The 19469-nt window shown below is 42.7% G+C and overlaps 1 protein-coding gene across 9 annotated transcripts in view; it reads right to left on the reverse strand.

The window, feature by feature from the left end:
• Positions 1 to 19469, reverse strand: part of UROC1 (urocanate hydratase 1) — a 424295-nt gene that overhangs the window by 148494 nt on the left and 256332 nt on the right. For all 9 annotated transcript variants that reach the window (XM_085624432.1, XM_085624429.1, XM_085624437.1 and 6 more), the window contains 4 exons: positions 14403 to 14465; positions 12041 to 12220; positions 6419 to 6516; positions 3194 to 3266 (listed from right to left, as the gene is read on the reverse strand). In XM_085624432.1, the coding sequence (XP_085480558.1) occupies positions 3194 to 3266; positions 6419 to 6516; positions 12041 to 12220; positions 14403 to 14465 (414 nt within the window). The remainder of the gene's footprint in view (positions 1 to 3193; positions 3267 to 6418; positions 6517 to 12040; positions 12221 to 14402; positions 14466 to 19469) is intronic.

A 19469-nucleotide genomic window follows, 5' to 3' on the forward strand; every position in this document is an offset into this window, starting at 1 on the left:
GCCAAAAAATCTGCGTTCCGCGGCTTCACGGAATGTTTTGTTTGTTCGCATTCTCAAAATGCGTGTTCGCAAGATATTTCTCCCCGAGCACACAAACAGCGTTCACGAACAGGAAAAAAGCATCGCGAACAAGCAATTCCGCGTGTTCACGGAATTTCTGCGCACTCATGGAGATTTTTTACAGTTTCGCGCAGCTTTGCGTAGTGAGACTACGCAAATTCCGCCCACCCCTATCCAAAGGCATCCCTTACTTCTCATTTTCTCATAAATACTATAAAACTGTGGTGCACTGATCACTCAAAAACATTTTGGACACACGCATATACCTTGTTTTCACTCATGTAAAACATGTTCCTATAGATGCCGATTTTCAAAAGTAAAGCCCAACATAATGAAGTTTTCAAACTTTTCATAACTTTTATAGAAAAACTTGCCCGCCACCACTCTAAACACGGGTCAATGTAAACATTTCGCTGGCACCAAATGAACCTTATTGCTTGGCCATCTGATAATCAAAATAGTCTCGCTGGGAGATCGCAGCAATGCGTCTTCATACTCCGCGAATGTAGTAACGCAACGAGGCAAAACATGGGAACCTTAAGTGATTAATTTGAGCCAGTATTTGCCGGTGCCCAGCACTAGCACTTATTTCTCAGCACTAGCATATATTTATCACAGAGAACCACAGTCGACCACATGGTGGCACTTTTAAACATCAGCAAATAACTTAACACTTTAATAAATATTTTTTAAAAAGTAACAATGCGAGCTCGTTCAGGCCATTTTAACAGCTGTGGGTGGGCGGGAATAACCCAAATTGTCACACCTGTAGGAATGCGATAGTAAATCTGTAGTGTAGTTACAAATTAAGCACTGGCTCTATTACATGATGTGATGGACCCCTGGCATTCCAAGCATGTAAAAATGGCTAAAGGCTGAGCAAGTGGCCCTCAAGTGTGGAGCCCCAGGGCGAGGTAAAGGCCCCTGCCACGGCTCTCACTGACCGCCCGAGTTGGTTTCATTTTTCTTCTGTTATTTGTGGCATACCATCCTGCCTTACTCTGAAAAGTTTTTTGCCAAGCAGGAGGTACGCAGTGAATGGGTAAAAAAAAAAAAAAAAAATCTCACATTAACTACATATTCGAATCCCTTTAGCAGGAGCGATCAACAAGCAGTCACAGGAAAGTTACCAGCAATTTCATGCTGAGTACATGGTTAGAGGTGCTCCCTTCCACAAAGTTGCATTTGAGATTTGGCAATTTTTAATAAACAAGAAGGAATGGCAACTAGTTAGCATCGATTACTTTATATTTTGAGATTCACAATAAATATTTAATTTGAAAAAAATGCAAATAACTGACCCCAAAATCATGAATAAGTATTTTATCATCAAGGTCAATATATCTAAAAAGATAAGACATCCCAGGAAAGAGAAGGAGGATCACTTCTGATCTTCTCTCAAACCAGATTTTAATCACTAAAAGGTTCCCGCACCCGCATGATGAATCTATATTGGGCCCATGAAAACCTTCTTATAGTTTTTTAACCAAGTTAGGAGGTCCAACTGCAACCCATTTCGGGGCTACTCTATCTCCAGTAACCCGAACCAAGCATCCTTTCCTCTTCAACTGTTTACTAAAAATTAAAAGGATTTAACAATATTGAGCAGACACCGACTAAAAATATAGTTAATAGCCCACACAAGTCCACTCTGGAAGCCATCCATGACAAACACGCAAACATACAAGACATTTAACTACTCTACAAAACTGTAGACGTGACAACTCACCATAAGGCCCATGTTCACCGGCTGCGCTTAGAGCCTCAACTCTGAATATTAAGCACATTTTCCTCATGTATTCATTCAACTATCCTGCTTTGAGATGATTGGTTATCCACTCCTAAATAAGCCAACCCTACACTTAGGTGGCTGAGAACTCCTCAATCAATCAATCACCAAGGACATGGTTTCAAGTACCAATCACTTAACCTTCGCTTTCTCAGCATCATTCAACAGCGCCTTTGGGGAACAAACACATCTACTTTTATAGAAATGCAAACATCTTCCTATCCAAACGCTGCCGCTCTTCTCTGTACCATTCGTGTGTCCCACCTGCCCCTTTGCTAGGTAAGGAATAGTTGGAGGTTGTTCTTCTAATGCAGGAGAGACGGCCCTGGAGGATCAGGGAGACAGACTCAGATATTGCATAATTTCACTGGAAGACTCTTGAAAACCTCTCCTCACAGTTTAACAAGGTGTGTTAGAAGCAAAGAACTCCACTCACACCTATGAGCGACCATGCACGTTTCACACAAAAGACGCTCTACATGCACAAGAGGTCTGGGTGTCTCATACAAACAGAACTTTACACAAGTGAGGTCAGGAGGCACCAAACTGCTCTATTTAGTACTAGGATTATGAAAATATAATAATTCCACCACAACCCAGGACATGAACAGCAGACCAACTTCAGCTTGAAAGCATGCTTGGTGCACCCCTCTCAGAACCAGGCTCTGGACCTCAGAGTTAAAGGACCGGCTTCGGCTTCATCATAGATGGAGCTGGGCCACAGGGTCAGAATACCAGATATCAAATGAGGTTGGGTCACTCGGGGCAAAGGACAAACCCACCCCACAACCACAGCCAGGTGGAAAGATGACAAAGCTCTTTGTGCCTCTTCGCCCAAAATAACCCATAAAAAGCACTTGGTCGTCTTAAGAATAAAATGCATCTGAGACATGTGGTCAGCAGAATTTCTCCTGGAGGAAGAGAGCCCTCCCAATGATCAAGGCACCTGTAATAGGTTTTCAGGCACCATGGAAACCGTAGGGGTAGGGAAGCACAGAGGACAAGAGGCGGGAGGACAGATGTGCCTGAGTTTGAAAAGGGTAATGAGGACATGGATCTGAAAAGATATTACTTTCCACTATCGAGACAGACCTAACATTTTAGGTGTTTAACCCGCTAATTCCTACACAATTCAATGACCAACTATGCCACTGATTCTTTCTTCTGCATTTTTAATCCCATAATTATCTTAAATGTCAATGGTATAGAATTTAATTGGATTTTTTTTTTTTTTTTAAAGGTAATAAGGACATCAATGAAAGTTTCGGAACTGCCTAGAGTGTTTTACAAATGCTTTAATTGCCAGGGCTACCCATTACTCTCTGTGGACTAATTACTACTTACCCCATTATGTGCTGTACATATGAAGGATAGCGAAATTCTGTTTTTCCTACACCGGTCTTCTCTACTTCAGCACCTGGAAGGGTTCAAAACACAATAGTCAGAAATGAACATTTTAAGCAGGGACCAAATGTAATCATAAGTCCTTCATATTTTGCATGAATAGGATCCTTCAAAATAAGTCAATATGCATGGCCCCCCACAGGGTCGAAGTAAAATGAAATAGACCCACTTAAGGGGCGGATGGTGCAAGGCGTCTATCTGTGGCAAGATCTTGGTGATGCTTTTCCACAAACCCACCTTTCCTGTCAACAAATATAGAGTTTGAGTTTTTATATACATTGATTTCAAATCAACAATATCTACTTCACTGGGATTTACTATATACTACTCAACTATCAATCATCCTTTGGTACCTTAAAATTTAGAATATGGACTGACTTGGCAAACGAGGGGCGTTCCACAAAGATCCTGATGGGCTAGATCCATGCCATATATTCAGGACATCCACCTAGCAAAATGTTGGTAGAAAGAAGCCCCTAGAGTTAACTTGGATAGTTCAAGGTTGTCCTGAAAATCTGGCATGGATGAGGCCCCCTCACACCTAGGTTGGACACATGGGATTTTATTGGTTTGTTTCTTTTAGGATTTTCAGTCCTACTCAGGCCAGAGGATCCTGGAAGAGACAACATTAGCACTGGTAGCAATTTCATTATCAGGGATCGGTCTGGTTCAGAGTTTGAGAAATGCTTCTACATTGGGTTGGTCCTCCTGACAGAGCCGAGAGGGCTTCAAGTCTCCAACATCTGTTTTTAAAGTCTTAGACCAAAAGGCAAGCTTTGCAGGTCCACTAAGCAGTAGTTCTGGGAGTTGCGGTATTGCTAGAATACTATCCCCATGTCTGTTTTGTAGTAGTGAGCAGTGTCGGGCGCATGGAAGCCCACACAGGGCAGCAGAGGTGGGGAAGTTTGTGACTCTTTATTTCCACTGCATACTTGGTAATGTGATTTTCATTCTTTTGAAGTAAACAAATAATAGCCGAGAGCTGGAAAAAGAGAGTGTCAGATTCAAATTAATCAGCCCCACCAGGAACCCCCGATGTCCTCAAATCCTTGCAGAGAAGCATCAAGTAGAGGATACGTCCATCTGAGGAACTGGGCAAAAAAAGGGCAAAAAAAGAGAACACCAGGACTGTCTTTGCTTCGATCAGTGGAGCCGTCAGAGGACTTTCGCCAGGGTATCTCCTGGGACTTTAGGCAATTATAGGCCGATAAAAAGTTAAGTAGAAAACAACAGAAATATGGGCCATTATATAGCAATGAAATCTGCAAGACTATACTGGCGTTCAGAATGAAGCTTATCTGTCGTACTTGCGGAAGATGCTGTAACGCGAACCTGACAAAACAAGTGGTGGGAACCCCAGGACACCAGTACACAGCCATGTTGCAAGCTGAGAATCCAAACAAGCAGAGAAAAAGAGGGAACCAAGGAGATAGACTAATAGTCCATGAAGGGTACTCAAGGGAGTACATAAATGCAGGGAACCTGGAAGGGAGAAAATAAGAGTGTAACAGCAGCTAAATGGGTGTGAACTGAAGCGACAACAGCTACATAACATGATGGCAGGAGCCTGCTCAATCTTGAAGGGTCCTTATACACAGACTCTCCCATTAAATCCCCTGAAGTAACCAGACCAACCTTGGAGTGAGGCGGTCAGGTAAAACTGCATCTTGCAGTGTGGTGCTTGAGTGAACCCAATTTCCACAGCCTCATCCTTCATACTATCCAAGACCTTGCAAACCAGCGAGTAACTCCATATCCGAGAGGGTTCTGAATCGTGACATAAGAGGTGACTCCAGATGTGAAGCAAAGGTTATGACGTTAAACCCAAAGGAAAGTCCAGGGGACCAAAGATAATAAATAAATAACCAGGGAGGCGGCATGAAGGACCCCAACGCTACTGCATTTCTTACAGAGCTCTAAAAGGGCAAGAACTAGATAGTAGTATCATAAGTGAAGGAAGGTCATGTCAAAGCTTTTTTTTTGGACAACTAGAAGGCCACAGAGTAATGGATGGAACTAGCCACCTAAGGATGAAGGACACGAGAAAGAGGAGTAAGTCGCATCCCTGTTACTCTTTCTGTTTTAACAGAACACAATACGTGAAGACCCCAATTGGGATTACTAGGAAGTCTACAACAAACAAAAGGAAAAAAGGAAATGCCCTTGGGATTGGTGTAGAATCAAACCAGGGAAAACAACAAGCAAGATTGGATTTGGATTAAAAACACCACACTATTTATATTTGTATAATATAATGTACACCCATGCTGCTTACAAAAAAAAGTCATGATTTATGCCATCCCTAGAGCTCCTACTTTCCAAACCCCAACAGAATCTCAAGAATCTGCATGCAAGACGGCAAACAAATTCCAAAGGGTGGCTTGTTTGAAATGGGGCTGCCTCTTCAACTGCTTGTAGGTGTCTGGCTGGATGGTTATTAGGGAGGTTGATTCAAGAAGACAGACCGTAAGGACTGGGCAGGTGCCAGAAGACCCAAGCTACTTTCACCCAATGCTCCTCTACTAGTGGCCATAACGTGTGAAAACCTACTTGGGCTTTGGAGGAGGTCCAGACTAATAAATTAACATGGGGACCTATGAAAATGATATAGCAGCATGGAAGACGCCCCGCTGGCTACTGCAGAACACTGGCAAAAAAAGCAGCCATCTTGGAACTATAAATAAGAGGAAACTTACTATTGTTAGCCACTCATACCTTTTAACCAGTGCATTACCCTAAACCACCAAGTAGGTATTTTAGGTGCATCTCTCAATAAGGTGAAATCTTCCATTTAAATTGTTTAGAAAAAATATTTATTGCGGAGGTCATGGAAAACTCATGGCTCAGTTATAGTTATGCTATTTGAAATGAGCTTTGCCGCAAAGAAAGCATGAGAAAGGAGCATATGTCCTCCACACCACCAGGAATCAACTGAGTACGGGTAAGAGTCTCAATTCGCTGTGAAGATCACAATGAGTGAGTAATCTGCAGAACAGAGTGCTCAAGGCTACCCTAGAGAGGGGGTTACCCTGAAATCATGGCTGCAGCACCATACATATACAACGAGGCTACTTTGAGACTGATCATACACAATCTAGGCATGGACTGATCTAAGACGACGACGATCCAGTACACTATCCCCGTAGTAATCCAATTTCTACTCACCAGCTCTCTTCGCTTCCAGCAAAAACGCATTTCCATAGTCCCAGAAAAACAGACCATTCTCAGACAGTGTATTTATGGCTGCTACTTGTCTTCTCAAGCTGAAAAACATTTGTACAGTGTTGATTCGTTTTTTGGTTTACATACCACAACATAAAGCAAATATGTCTTGCCTAGGCAAGCTAGACCAATGGTTAGACTTTATTGCAAACAGAAGCCGCAAAATAAAAAACAAATAAAACAATAAAAACATACTGCAGCCTAAAAGTGGTGGTCATAATTTTTGCCAATACTGTTGCAAATAAAAGCTATTTTTGGCTGTGAATTTCTGTAAAGCGAAGACTTGTCTGAAACACAAAGGATGACTAAAGCCAGACAGGTTTACATTGCCAATGCTGGTATATATGTATATTTTTTTTTATTGTACTGCACCCTGCACTCACAGGCACACTGCTCATCCAGGACGTACGCGGAGAGTCTTTTACCTGTGGGGTACTGGATACAGGAGTAAAAGTCAAGCACAAGTCTGGCTGCTCTGATTTGATGGAGTATGGGCACAACTGGGGGTGCATGAGTAAATGACTGAAGGATGAGAGAGGGCACATAGGGCTAAAGCTCAAAGCCGAGCTACTTGCAAGTGTCTTGCGTTCCACACAAAGTGTCTTAAAAAAATATCATTTTACTCCCTGGGCACCTGTGAAGTAAGTGCAACAGCAACAGGGATTGAACAGACGCTCACAAAGGTAAATTAAGTAACAGAAGCGCCAAGCGAACTTTTAACAATGTGACGGTGACATTTAGTTTCGTAAGCCAAGCAGGTCTGCAATCCTATATTACAACCACAATGAGATAGCTTCCTGAATCACCAGTCTTCTCCCTTTAAGAGGCAGGAAACATTCTCTTTATGCGCTTCAAAAGGGAGTTCTGAACCAGAGTGCAGGGTTCAAGTGGGCCTAACCCATTGCTTCTTGCAATATGCTGCACTGATCGGAAGAAAATTGTGGATAACAGTTGAAACAGACCAATGGAGGAAGAAAGTGGACCCAAAGCCGCTTTATGTTTGCATATTTATTTTTTTAATTTCCGAATACCTTTGATTACACACAGAGCCTGTCGCTTGGATTGCAAACACTGGCATCCATCAGCCTTTCACAGGGAACAACATTTCAAATGTTGCCCTCCCACACCCCTTTACCCCCAACAAAATGTGACCATGACAGCCATCTTGGAAGGTGAACCTTCAACCACCCTCTACTAGGAAGGGGCTTTGGCGACGTGCACCTCTTCAGAATACACCTGAAAAATAAACCTGTAGTTTTCCTGATATTCTGAATATTCCATAGCATGCATCAAAGTTCTTGAACACCTGGGCAGGATAGGTTATACAGTGCGTGTAAATGGCAGAAGGTAGTTGTTGGATTTGGCCCTCTGCAGGATCACACCCATATTTTTTGTCTTCACCCCTCCTGTTTTCTGAACCAGTTTTGTTGGTGTTTAGGACTCTGTGCACTTTACAACTGCTAACCAGTGGTGAAGGTCTTGTACTCACCCCTTAACACATGGTAAAACTGGCATGCACTCAAATTGGCACGTTTAACATTCTTGCAAGTCCACAATAAAGTAGTGCTGCATTTATCTAGGGCCTGTAAATTCAATGCTGCTGGCACACTAGTAGCATTTGATATGCCACCCGTTTAAGTACCTTTTTAAAAACATGTCTTAAACCTGCCATTGCAGCCTGTGTACAGTTTTAAACTGGCAATTCCATCTGGAAAAATAAAACTTTTGCCAGGAGGAGCAGTGCAATTTTAACTCCACCTTTAAAAGTTACAAATACATGTTTAAAATACACTTAGCACGCATCCGGTGTGGCCTTACGACATTAACACAAGGTGTTGGACTTGACATCATTATTGAAGTTCATTCACTGTAGAATTAGAGATTTTATACGCAACACAGTATGCCTTAACCGTATTAAATACGATATTCTTTGGAGAATTGATGAATAAACCATAAGCACTTATTAAGAATGTGTTTACTTTATAAAACAACAATGTATTTATGTAATGTCTGCACTAATGTTTCGTATATTTCATTTAAAGTGCAGTTCTTAACCTTACTTACACACACGTATTAAAGATTTTACGGTAAGCCACATGCAATATGAATCTAATGTACTGAAAAGTTTTATTCAGTTGTGTTTGAAAGCCTACACGCATATTTAAGGTGCACCATTGATTAGATATTCTGAAATTACCCTTATTAGGCCTGTTTTCCATTCTGCATAAAATACTGTTTTCCATTTCTGCTTGCATGACTTTTCCCTTGCAGGTGCTTTCACATAGATTGTTAGTTTGAGACTAGATACAAAACTGTACTAGCGATAGAGAGCCTGAGAAGAAGACCTTGACAAAGGCACACGGAGAGCCAGAGTGTTAACTGAAGAGTCCTATTCAGCATTATTGCAACATGGCTTAGTTGACACAATGACAATGTTGTTCCCATGTTCAGTGTGGGATATTTCGTGAATGTTGCAGCTTACAATTCGAGAATGGAAAAGGTCAATAGAACCCCCAATGATGTGAACAAAGAGGCAGTACCCAATTGAGTTTGGTGCAAATAACTGGAGTCTACACTGTCTGAGTTGCCGCCACTTTTCCTTGGACTTTGAGAGGTTTAGACCTCTCTGCTTATTCCTTTTGAGTCTTGCCGAGTGTGGCTTAAGCGAACACTCACATTCTCCTGACCCAAGAAGACTCTTGACAGAGCTTCTGCAATGCGGACACATTCTTTTCTTTCCTTTACTTCCCTTATTTCCTTACTTGCAGAACTTTCCTGTGTTTTTCCTATTTTGCTGCAGTTTCTTGATTTTTGAGATTCCTTAGACTATCAAACCATCCATTTAGTTTTGACTCAAACTCAAGTATAGAAGAGAAACTCTTCTCTGAGCGCCAGATCTTGATATTGATTTTTTGTATTGCTGCGACTGAACTTCCGGTTTGTCTTATACTGGTACGCTTGAACGTCTTCAACTTTTTCGGGAAGCAACTGAGTGGTAAATAATAGACACGACGAAGGACGCGATGCAGAAGCTGCATCCTGAGAAAGGAGCCCCATAAAGAACAGGATCGGTTTGTTCTTCCATCCTTTCAGTGGAGACTTGGATGGAAGCAAGGAACAAAAGTTGAATCTGGATTTAGGAGAACATTGTTGAATGTTTATGCCTGACTAAGACAAACTGGACGAAAGAGGGCTCTGATGTTCAGAGTCCTGAGGAGAACCCCAAAATAAGGAAAAGGGTTCAAAACACGTCAACTGTTTTCTTCTACCAAAAGGAGCAATTCAAACTTAGGCACAATTGGAGCTCAGAAATATCACAATCTTCAGGTGTATTGGAGTTTTTTTCCTCCCTGAGCTCTGTACGGGCATGGTTTAGTTTTGGCCCATTCAAGAAGGAGCTTTGAATTGGAGAAAAAACAGGAAGCTCCTGTGGCAGTGTAAAAGTCAGAACCTGAGCTCATGAAAGAATTGTAATAATTTTATACATGATTTCTGTATAATTTGTGTATATTGTTCCACATTGATGTTATATTGATTTGCACATCAAAAAACTGTGTTTTTTATGTGTGCTGATTATGTTTGTTCTCTATATGAAAAAAATGGAAAAGTGTCTATTATTTCTTAAAATAAGGTTGCAATACCAAAAAAAAACTTTTGATTCAAAGTGAGTAAATAAATGGTGATCATAAGAATGGCGTTGTATGACCACGGATTTGAATGAATGTGTGAGGGTAAATCAGTACTGGCATTTGGGAGGTGTTTGGAGTTTGAAGAGAGCCTAGCCTTACTGATTAAGAGTCCAACCCAGAAAGTTTATACTTTTAGAAAGTTGGCATTTGCGTGCCCTAAACTTTGAGGCCTTCTAGGAGTTTCCAGTTGACTGTGTCTGTTAATTGCTAACCCATCAGGAATGTGTATTGATTGGGCCCAGACAGTGAATAGGTCTTGGGTGTAGTTTTGGAGAGCGCCATCATGCCAGGATGGGAGGGGGCAGAGCTGTTACCTGCCCCACATACATTTTAAAGGAGCTGCCTCATCACACAAAGAACTAGACAGCAGGCTTTTGTCACCTCAGACATCTTGGGACCTGGGTAGAGAGGAACAACATTTCAGAAGCTTTTTCCACTTCAAAGCTGGTATCAGGTATAAACAGTGGATGCTCAGATTAACTCTTCATTACACTCCTACACCTGCAGAAGACTACAGAAGGACTGCCTTGTACTCCAGAGGACTGCCCTGCTGTTTTGAGGCCTGCCTTGCTTCTTGAAGGAAAGAGAACCATCTCTTTTAACCCAGGACTATCAGAGTGACTCCTAGGGTCAGTTGGCTGACTACCTGTTCTGAGCTACAGGGAGACATCAAGCTCCAGAGGGCCCCCTGCAACTGCCCTGCTTCAACTAGGCCTTCCTGAGGCCTGCTGGCCTCTGCTGGAGTGAGTTTCTGATCACCAAGACGTCCTGGATGCTTAGTTGGCAGCTGTATATCTCCTCCCGTGAAATCCTGAAGTTTGGAACTCTGTGTGTCGGACTTTGAGAAGGTAACTTTTACAGCGAGACTAACCTGGTTCATGTACCCGGCCTGCACTCCATTGGGGTCAGCTTAACTTATGACTTTGTTTCGGTCTAGTGCAACCAAATACACACTGTTCGCACATTCTGCTTCTTGGTGCTATTTTTACCCAAACCTTTAAAATTACATATCTCTAGTTCTACTGATTGGATATGTGTTGTTTTGGTCTCATGCTATTTATTCCATTTTACTCTATTCGTCTAAATTGGCGTTAAATTTTCCTTGTTCATTGTTTTCATTTTATTTCTGTTTGAGGTGCTGCATAAATACTTAACACAGTACCTCCAGGTGAAGCCTGACTGCTTTTGTACCAAACTACCGGAGGGTTAAGCACAGGTTTATTCAGCAACTGATACAGCCCACCCTTTACAAGTATTATGGTTGTTGCGTGAGATGGGTTAACAACCCCCTCAACCAATAACCCAATTTCCTACAGTAGTCATCCTAATTTCAATGCCCAGGAAAACTACAATTGTCAATAACTCACTACCAGCAAGTGGGACAGAGTAGAGGTCTCAATTCTGGTCTGAAGCACTCTCCCATTTCAAAGACTCCAGTGTTGAATGTCTGCCTACATCACCTAAAAGGTAGGGAGTGGTAACCCAGCCTCCAAACCAGCACCCCCACAACCACAATTTCTGCAGGGAGGTATCATGAAGCCATAAATATGATCAAGGTCTGCCAAGAAAGGCATTGTGTTACTTAAAGCAAAGACTGCAACCCTCTGTCTATTGCTGCAATTTGGAAATTTTGTAATTGGAACCTGAATTGTTCCGCAAAGGAAATGACGATGTTGCCCTCTCTCAAACTTTAAGATGTACAGACCCATAACTGCAGTCAAGGCCATCTCGGGGTTAGTTGCCAATCAGAATTTTTTTTTTACACGGAAACAGTTACAAGAGATACAGGTCATTGAAATGTTAAATACTGAGAAGCTCCAGTAATGCCTGCTCCTCCAAAACCCTGGAAGCACCAACCACCCAGTTACATCGCTACCTTTCTTTAACGAGTTCCCGGAACCTCTCTGGATTGGTGGCGAGGAGCTGGTTTGCTTCTTCGAAGGAGAGTTGAACCGGGTAGTAACCACCGCTGAAAGGATTGTGGCAGGACGTTTGATCAGATCCTAGGTCTACAAGCAGATCTCCAGTGGCTTCATATTCAGATACAAGCCGTTCCCTGCGGCAACAGAAATTAGAAAGACATTAGAAAGATATTTGAGCCCACTTAGAGAAGTAATGTTCCAAGTAAAACCAAACAGTATTCATTTTTGCTAAATTTCTAGTACAAAGGTGCGTTTAAATTCAGATTTCTTTGGTAGTGTAAAGGGGTTGGTGGTGTAAAACGGCCGAAAATCTTATAGTCTATTACCTTCAAATTTACACACACATTTGGTAAGGTGTTCAAGCTATTTCTTCAGTACAGATACCCTATATGTAAACTTTCAACTGTGAAATTCAGTATCTTGCTTCTGTTATGCAAAATAAAAACCTATCCAGCAGATCACTTTCCATTTACATGTAGTGCCAAGAAACCATAAACAGTTGGCCAAGAATAGGGTGAAACTGCAGGACTATTAGTGCTTGCATGATAAGCTACTGTCTGAGGAGCTGTACTCAATGCTATTATGCTAAATTCAGCAATTTTCAGGTCATTGCGAAGCCAGATGTTTTTGACAATTGCTTTCTCGAGACCGTAATTATTGGTGAGAAACATTTGGAAACTGGACACTCTGAAAAGTAAGGCTCAGTATGCTTGAACCCGAAACAACTGATAACTCGTCTTACAGGGAGAATAACACTGATTTACGCTGAACTTTTGTGAGCGAATAAAGTATACAAAAGGTGATGGGTGGAATGCTTGAATTAATCTTGGCCACTGGCACTTTACTTGGGACTGCATCCTAGTCCGTCGTTATTTTGCACACCGTGCCACCAGTGGCTTAGAATACCTGAAGCATTCCATCCATCATTCTTTGGTACACATTAGTGTCGCCCTATATGAGATTTGTGTGCCCAAACATCTCGTGCACACGGTCAGTGGAATCAAGCTATACTTTGCTGATGAGCCCCAACTACTGCAAAACTGGTCCTAGGTTGTCTGTCATCCAGTTCAGGGAGGACCTGGTCTGGCAGTTCAGGCTGGCTTGCTCCCATTGGAGCAGGGTCAAGACTGATTGTCATATGGCTGGATCCAAACTGAGCTGGCATGTTGTGCAAAATAATTCACTGGGATACAGCCTCCAGAAATTACCAGAGGACTATTTTAATTCAAGCAATCCATCCATCCATCACTTTTTTTGTATACTTTTGTGAGTGCACACACAAATTATTAGATGGGAATTTAATGGGAGTGTTAAACAGTTTATTGGTAAAAAATGCTCCACCATGCCAGAGTTAACACAAAAATATTGATTCTTTCTTGCGTGTAGTGGAAGGCGAAGTTGGAAGAAGGAAGGACCGTTTGGGTGATTCTGAATGTTCTTGCAATCAACATTTTTTTTTGTAAAATCACTGGTGCGAGTGGCCAAAGTCTAACCATTTAGTGACATCAGAGGTCACTTCAGCTGGCTAAATACCTATACTCTAAGAGGAAACAGGAGATGAAAGTAGGTACCCCTTAAGTACATGATGAGGCCAACAACAATTAAGGAAGCAAAAATAAGGAAATAAGCCTGTGGTGATGGCCGGGAAACAATGAATGAAAGGAGAAAAGGATTAACGGCTTTTTGAGCGTGGAGTACCTTAAACGTTTGTATAATTTATGCTGATGAATTGAAAATAAATGTTCAAGACAGTTTACTTCAGTGCCTTCATGTATTCATCACACATTTGTTAGGTGATGAGCGGAAATTGGCCCAAAAATTCTGCAAATACAGCTAAATAAATTTGAGGCAGATAAAATGGACTTCTACCACCTCCACCAATCTGGATGTGTCCAAAAACATAAGAGCTTGCCACATTCACGGGGTGGTGCTAGTAGAGAAACTTTCACTTTAAATACCAGAATACTCCGGAATGGGAGTCTTCCTGCAAATTCACCAGAACCAGAAGTCCCCTTTCCCCTATGGCTAAGGGGACTGTTCTGAACTCTGATAGGACCGCAGCAATATTGTGGAGGTATCTGAGCATCAGGCAGTCATTTTTTGGCAGAGGGTTTAAGGTCCTGTTCCTTCACTATACACTGCAGACTTTCAGCAGTATTTTCATTGTATCTTTTATGCTTATTTTAAGCGCCCTAGTGAATAATGCACTTCACTGCAGTTTCATTGATAGTTACATGGAATGTTCTACTTAGTTACTTTCACTCTAGTGCGTATCTGAATAACCCAGGCGGTGGCACATCGAATGCAGAGACTTACCACAGATCCACCACGTTCCCGTGGAAGCCCAAACTGAGAACTGTTTTGTTCTTTCTCGCTTCCCTACGATAGAAAGAAATACAGTGTGTGACTTTAATCATGGTTCTAAGTGAGACAGGGGAAGTCTCAATTAGGTTAGACACAATACATTTAAAAAAAATTAAATGGAGTTATTCTATTACTAGCTGCACAAACGTGTTCGAATGGATGGAGTGGACATCCAGACGCCCACCGCCACCCGATGCACAATGTCATAGCACCAACTAAACAAGAATTCAGGAAACCGATAGGTCTAGCTTCAGTAAGCCAATACATGCAAGTGCACCTGTTCATGTCCTTATTTGCATGTGTTCGCTTTTTAAGGCCAGACCTAGTGGCTTTGGTGGTGGTAGATATGGTGGCAAATGTTCCTGTAGTGGTAACAGTGATAGTAAAGCTGGTGGTAAATGAGGGGGGAGATGGTAATTATGGTGCTGGTAGTAATGGTATTGGTAATGTTAGTGAGGGCCGATTACGATGTTGGTCGTAAAGCCTCCGACCTTAGTTCGCAAGTTTTATGACAGTTCGGAGGTTTTACGACTTAACGTCTGTTTCAATTCTGACCGGCTGATTAGGATATAGCCGGTCGGAACTGAAACCGGCCAGTCATTTCGGCTGGCTTGCGATGGGCTCAAGGAGCTTGTCGGCCAGTAGGAACAGGCCCGTAATCCATATGGACATCAGTTTACGCCATCCGGATTATACTGCATGATTTCCGGCAGGGTTTCCATGCCGGCTTTTCCGACATAGAAACCCTGTCAGAAAGCGTGTTTAGGGGCCCATAGCCAGTCCCCCTTTCCCTTGTGGCCTCCGGTTGGGGGCCGAGGGCCGAATCTATGGTGCCCCCTGTTAATCCCTGCACCTTGTGACAGGCACCTTGAGGTGCCTGCCACGGGGTGCAGGAATTAACACAATGTCCCATTTCTCTATGGGAGATTGTGTTACGGCCGTAACACAAGCTCCGATATATAAATGGGAGACCTCGACCGCACCATGTGCAGTGACATCATAATTAGGTGGTCTGGACATTGTAATGGGCCCACTAGTTGGTAATCATTGGGGTAATGATAATCACAAGAACAGTGATATTGGTACATAGAGGTAGAAATAAATATTTTAATGTTGGTGGCAAATGTGATAATGGTGGTAGTTGTAATGGTAGTAACACTGGTGGTGACAGTGGTAATGTTGGTGGTAACTGTGTTGGTAACTGTGTTGGTAATTATGGCGTTAACGGCTGGTAATGGTGGTAGTAATGATTTAATTATTGTAATGCTGATGGCAGTGGTGGAAATGACTTTAGTGAAGAGGGTGGCGGCGGTTGCAATGGTGTTAAGGAGCTAGTGGCCATCCAAAGGTTAGAGTCGTAGTCCGGTACTCACAATTACACTAAAGCTTGCTGCAGAAAAAATATGAAAAAGGAATGTTTCTGTACACAATGCATGAATGATAAAGAACCGAATATGTGATGAGAGTATTTTTCAGATGTGAAATGGTCCCTTGTGCATTTTATTGCAAACACTCCATAGAAAGATACACAGAACAGCCAGAATACCATGTGGTGAGTTAGAGAGCAGCACTCCTCTGGTGGAGCCCAACCCCACTCTATGCAGATTTCATAGAATTTTTAACAATAAATCTTGCAGTCCAAAAACACTACACATTGCGCGCCAATAGGTATCGCTAAATGAAGTGTCTATGTAGAGTTACTAAACATGGTGTCGTTTTGCCAGCGGCAGCGCCTCCGTTATGCTTCACCCACCCCCTTCCAGCCGCGTAAAAAAAGTTTAAAAAACAATAATAAATCCAGGTCATTATTATTTTATTTGGTTTCCCGGAGTCTTGGGGGCGGGGCTACGGGGATGGCGTGCACCGAGGGGGGAGTGGTATGCACAGTTATCAGTGTGCATGTCATCTCAGGCCGGTCAAACTGTCGTGCACACTGAAGCGGGCTCCAACCCGAGCTGCGTTGCCGGGTTGGAGACAGCAAGCACAGGCTCCCAGTCTCCCTGGGAGCACAAATCACTGGCGCTCAGGCCAATCCTGACACTGCTCTCATTTACAAGAGCAGCTTCAGGATTGGCTGCAGGGGAGTCTGGCAGCCGGTGCCTGCAGTGGAGCCACGAGAAGACCAGAAAGCCAGCGATGCAGCGGGCGGCAGGTAAGTTCTTTTTTTTTCTCCCCCTTTTTTGTTGGTTCCCCCCACCCGCCTCTGACACTGTCAGCTACAGCGTTTTGGCCACCAGATTGGAAACCAGCTCATTTTCTTTCCTCCATTAAGTATCCGAACCAGTGGACTGTCTGGATTCATCTGGTTTAAAAGAGTAACCAGCACGGTGAAATGTGGAACATTGCACGCAACATTTTAATTCCCTCGATTATTCTTTTATATGGTCCAAAATTTAACGTTTTGGTATTAACTGTTGTTGAAACACTACAGGCCGATATATATATATATAATTTTTTTTTTTTTTAATATTAATATATTAGCACTGATAAAAGCAATAGCTAAAGGGTAGTTATGGTACAACGAACAAAAGTTTGAAAAAGCCCTGAACTTCATCGCTTATGGTTTGCAACAAACGACACAACTCATATGCGCAGCGGAGAAGTGGCTAAAGGGCAGCATCCCTACCTACCACCTGTAGGCAGACAACCTCTGCTGTGCACAACGTTTGGGCAGGGCCTAGCATTTGCCTAGCCTTTGCACCCAACCTGTGCGGGCAGGCAGCCTCACCCTGTGCACCGCTCTGGGCACGGCCACTGTCCACAGCCTATGGCAGACCAATCCACGTGAGTTGTGAACCCTGGGGCTGGGTTCGTGAGCCATAAACTTAAGATTTCATGAACTTGGCACAGGATTGGATTTGTGGACGGGAAGTGAAGCAAAGCCACTCTCATGCAATTATTTGAGGATGTTTTTCTTTTATTTATTTTGGGTCCGCGAGTCCAGGTTTGAGGACCTCTGAATTTGTAATTTGGTTCCTCAAACTATCCTTGAACCTTCTTAAATTTTTGTATCATTCTAAAGTGAGGTCTGGGACCAAACTGACCAAGTGAACTTCTGCAAAAGAAATGGTTTTGCTACAGCATGACCATCATGGGGTTTATCTCCTGCCACATTATTCAAGAGAAGACATCACACCGTCGGATCTCTAGACGTTTACTTAAAACTTTATGGAAAGAGAGACCTCTTGAAATTTTAGAAGAACTTTAGAGGTTTAGTAATGAGAACGGCATCCTTTTGATTCACACCGCATCACTTATCCAGATCCATTTCTGGACCATGTACATGTAATATCGTGCACATCAGACACCAATACAATCTGGGCATGTTATTCCCCTTTTTGGCACATGTGCAAATCCAACCTCATCTTGTGCATAGTATATGTAAATTGAAATATAGAATGAAAACTATAATTTTGCACGTTTTGATATTTCTTTAGAACACAAATGCTACTAACACTGTTCTGAGAAGTGCATAGGCCCAGAGAACATTGCTGGTGAGATAACAGAATGCAACTGGGAACCTAAGAGAACGGGCTGATGTTCACCATGTAGAGACAGTGACAAAGGACACGGCACACCTCAACACAAGAACAAAACATAATAAAAACAAGCATTGGTAATGCATCGGTCTGGCCTATGTGTTTAATAGTGATTTATAAAAAGTTAATTGAAACTTATTTAAGTGCAATATGTTTCAGTATTTAAAAATGTGTAATGGAAATTAATGGCACGATCAGGGTGCAGGCACCACGAGCTAGGGAGGGCAAGAAGCGATGTGGCTGGAGCAGTGACTGGGTATGTGCAAGAGCGGAGACCGGGCAGGAGCAGAGACCGGACAGGAGCAGAGACCGGGCAGGAGCAGAGACGGAACAAAGGCAGTTTTTCCACATTTGAAGAAAAGAAAAAAAAAAATCCTCTGCCTGAAAGAGCTATAGTGCTGCCACTTTAAGTTATAATCAAATACAGCAATGGCTCTGGGAGCATGCTTCTGGTCAAATGTAATCCTCAACAATTGTTTACCACAAACTTAATATACCATCACATAAACTTTATACATGCACTATAAATATTTACTTCACATTTCTGATGCTATCCACTGATTGGGTGAATTTTACTGTTTTATCTTTTCTACAAGCTGTCTGGGTGTCCAAGAAATCGAGACCGGATTAACGGTTTTAGTGCTCTTGTTTTTAGGAGTAATTTTACTGTGTTTTTATTATGTATGAAATCGATATTACTGACGTTTGACTTCGATTCTTTAATGGGGATTTTATTTACCGAATAAAGATTTATTGAATTGAAAAAAATGTAAATATTTAGTTTTTATTCTATTTAGTATAGAAGGATAAGAGACTTCCGTTCCCTTTGTCATTTAATTGAAACAATCTGACTTCCAGTGCATTACATCAGAGAGGTACAAGGAACACAGCTCTAGAATGTGTTTTAAGATGGAGTCGCGCGGAGTTCCAGAGTTTTGCAACTACTGAGGCGGCAGCACAATCCGGGGCTAACGAGAGGCTGCTTCAGTGCTGCTGCATCTACTTCCGGTCAGGTAACAGAAGCTAAGCTGGGGCACAGAGGCTCGGAGCCAGCTGCAGCCCCTCCGACAAGCGGGTGCAAGTGAGTCTGCAGCCGAGGAGTCAGTGCAGTGTGTCTGGTCACAGTGTGATTGGGACAGTGGCAGGCGGCTTTGGTAGATTTATAGAGACAGCTCCTAGAGATAAAGTAGCTAGACCCCTATGCACCCGGAAACTGCAGATAGCCTCCTCTGGTCACTTGAAAGACGGAGTCCCAGGTCCAAGAACCCACTAGGGTGCGGGTAGTGTAGAGTTCGGCTACCTCTCACACAGTCTCATTCAGCTCCGGCCACTAAAAGCCAGCTTCTGCTGACATCTTCAGGCAGCGGCTGCAGCAGGACCAGAGGCTGCCAATATGTAGCTCCTCCTCCTGCCTAGGAATTGCTGCTGACTAGGTCACTCTCTGTAATGGGTGGTGTAGTGTCCTGCAGGACACGTTCAA

The sequence above is a fragment of the Triturus cristatus genome, chromosome 9 (assembly GCF_964204655.1).
Source record: "Triturus cristatus chromosome 9, aTriCri1.1, whole genome shotgun sequence".
NCBI classification, from domain to species: Eukaryota; Metazoa; Chordata; class Amphibia; order Caudata; family Salamandridae; genus Triturus; species Triturus cristatus.